Here is a 2,971-nt window from a genome sequence, read left to right on the forward strand (position 1 = left end):
TGGGGGGGGGGGGGGGAAATGGAAAATGACACTGCAGAAATAACTAAGTGGAGGTCAATTATTGATGGAATCTTCTTTGTGTGAGCAAATAATTAGGCATTTTGCCAGAGTACTTGACAGAGAAACATGTTGCATTAAATTGTTTCCTTCCAATATATGTAGTCAAATGCTACTGAAATATTTTCGAAAACAGTCTATCTATCTCTACGTAATAAGAGTAAGATCTACACACACTTCATATTCTCTGAACCTCACATATGAAATTCTACTGGATATGTTGCTATTACTGTTGTAAATGCTAGTGTAATAGTAGCACCAAAGGTTGAGATGGGTGGTAAATAACCCTTCATCTTTAATAGTTACTAGATCTCCTATGTTGAGCGTTTCTCGTCAGCAAACAAGATTTGCTGGCCTCGCGCTCCAAACTGACATCTGACATTCCCCTACAGGGTAGGTAGTCCTTAAGAACAAGAAAGCCGACTATAAATAGGCTATTACATAACCAACTTTTATTGTCAAGTCGGGGGAGTTTGGTTGGTACCAGACTCGAAAAGAGTTCTCTTCGAGTAAATGGTTTGTTCTATCTTTTTGCCTCGTTTAATGAGGGGAACACTTCACCTCGTTAGTCTAGTAGATGGGTTCATCAGAACCAAGTAATAAGTACAAGGAATAGATTTTGAACCCCAAAATTAAAATGGGTTGGGGTAGAATCCCCAAGTCGACCACACAATGTTCATATCCCACATCTGCCTCTGGCATTCAATAATAATACCTTAATGCTTTAATCAAGTGATAATTTCACCTTTCGACACACTGTCATCAGCCATACAACCAAAGGTTTAGGTTTCAGGAAAAGCAGAAGCTGATGACTACAAAAGATACTCAACACTTGTATTCTATTCCCCATTGTTTCTTTTTTTCGCTTTCTAGAAATATCATAAGAGAAGAAAGATTACTGAACTTCAAACATGAAGGCAAAACATCCAAACAATTGGACACCTTATTCCTGAACTGAACTCCTACTCTTTCTCATCTTTTATCTATATATCTCATGCTAGAAAAACAATGAACTGAAGAATCTAATTACTTTTGATGTCAAATTCAAAGACTGTGTTGGGAGGAATAAGGGGAAAAGGAATGCACAAGTTGAACTATGAAGCTCAAGCTTGTGTCATGGAATGTTAGGGGATTAAATGATGTGGGGAAAAGAAGGGTGGTGAGGAACTGTATAGACCAATGGAAGGCTAATATCGTATGCCTACAAGAAACAAAATTACAGGGGGATTTACAGGATATCGTTAAACAAATATGGGGAGGAAGATGGAACAGATTTGCATATCTTGAGGCAAGTGGAACAAGAGGGGGAATCATTATGTTATGGGATAGCAGGGTGTGGAAGGGAGAGATACTACAAGTTGGTGCTTATACTCTAACATGTAGTTTTGAGGCTTTACTTCAAAATTTCAACTGCCACATATCAGGGGTCTATGCACCAAATTGTAAGGTGGAAAGGAGGGAGGTGTGGAATGAATTAGGAGGGGTCAGAGGGATTAATGGAAGGGCCTTGGGCAATTGTGGAGATTTTAATGTGTGCAGGTTCTCCTCGGAGAAAAGAAACTGTCAAAGAAGATCTTCTGCCATGATTGAGTTCTCTGATACTATTGAGGACCTAGAGCTTATAGATTTGCTACTTGAAGGAGGTCAGTACACATGGTTCAAAGGGGATACACATACAACAACATCCAGAATAGACCGGATACTTTTCACGTTTGAATGGAGTGATCAATTTAACAAGATGAAGCAGACTACATTCCAAAGAATGACCTCAGATCATGTCCCAATAGCTCTATTTTGTGGACCTTGGGAACATAGTAAATCATAGTTCAAGTTTGAGAACTGGTGGCTGAACACAGAAGGTTTTAGTGAGAAAATCAGTAACTGGTGGAACTCTTTCTCCTTCTATGGGAGGCCAGACTACATCCTCGCATGTAAAATGAAAGCACGGAAAGAAAAGCTCAAAGAGTGGAGTAAAATTGAAAAAGGAAATCTGCAGATTCAAAAGGTCCAAAACTGCTTAACAAAATGGCAGATTTGGATTCTTAGCTGAACAAAAGAGCATTGACAGAGGAAGAGGCTACTTTGAAAGCAGAAATCTTTATGGAGTTCGAAGAACTGATCAAAAATGAGGAATGTGCTTGGAGACAAAGGTCTAGAATCTTGTGGTTGAAGGAAGGAGACAACAATACAAAATTCTTCCATAATCTGCAAATGCCCACAAAAGAAGCAACCATATTGACCAGTTGGAAGTAGAGGGAAAGATCATCACAGAACCAGACAGAGTAAGGGAGGAAATCATTCAGTTTTATGAGAAACTGTATTCTGAAACAGAAAAGATGGAGACCTGATGGAAATTTAGTGAATTGTCCTTCAATATCAGAGGAAGAAAGATCACAACTACAGGTCAAATTTTGAGAAGCAGGAAGTTTATAAATGCTTGAAGTTATGTGCCATTGATAAAGCCCCAGGACCTGATGGTTACACTATGGGTTTTTTCATCAAATGTTGGGAAATTCTTAAGCATGACGTCATGGCGGCCTTCCATAATTTCTATGAGCAGGAAATGTTTGAGAAGAGTTTCAATGCCACCTATATTGCCTTGATCCCAAAGAAGAAAGGAGCAAAGGAACTTAAAAACTTTAGACCAATAAGCTTGATAGGTAGTTTCTATAAGTTGTTGTCTAAATTCTTAACAGAAAGAATCAAAAGGGTGATGTACAAGCTGGTAGACTCCCAACAGATGGCTTTCATTAAAGGAAGACAAATCATGGATGCGGTGTTAATAGCAAATGAAGCAATAGACTCTAGAGTGGGTCAAAAGAAACCAGGCATCCTATGCAAACTGGACATTGAGAAAGCTTATGATCATGTTAACTGGGGGTTCCTTCTCAATATACTCAGGAAAATGGGATTT

General features: G+C 38.8%; 1 protein-coding gene across 1 annotated transcript; it reads left to right on the forward strand.

The window, feature by feature from the left end:
- Positions 1–1,153: 1,153 nt before the first annotated feature.
- On the forward strand, positions 1,154–2,310 carry LOC107061544 (uncharacterized). The gene is made up of 3 exons (XM_015310950.1): positions 1,154–1,700; positions 1,914–2,062; positions 2,104–2,310. The coding sequence occupies exons 1-3, from the start codon at positions 1,154–1,156 to the stop codon at positions 2,308–2,310; spliced, it is 903 nt and encodes a 300-aa protein (XP_015166436.1).
- The last annotated feature ends 661 nt before the right edge of the window (positions 2,311–2,971 follow it).

The sequence above is a fragment of the Solanum tuberosum genome, unplaced genomic scaffold (assembly GCF_000226075.1).
Source record: "Solanum tuberosum cultivar DM 1-3 516 R44 unplaced genomic scaffold, SolTub_3.0 scf00149, whole genome shotgun sequence".
Classification (NCBI taxonomy): domain Eukaryota; kingdom Viridiplantae; phylum Streptophyta; class Magnoliopsida; order Solanales; family Solanaceae; genus Solanum; species Solanum tuberosum.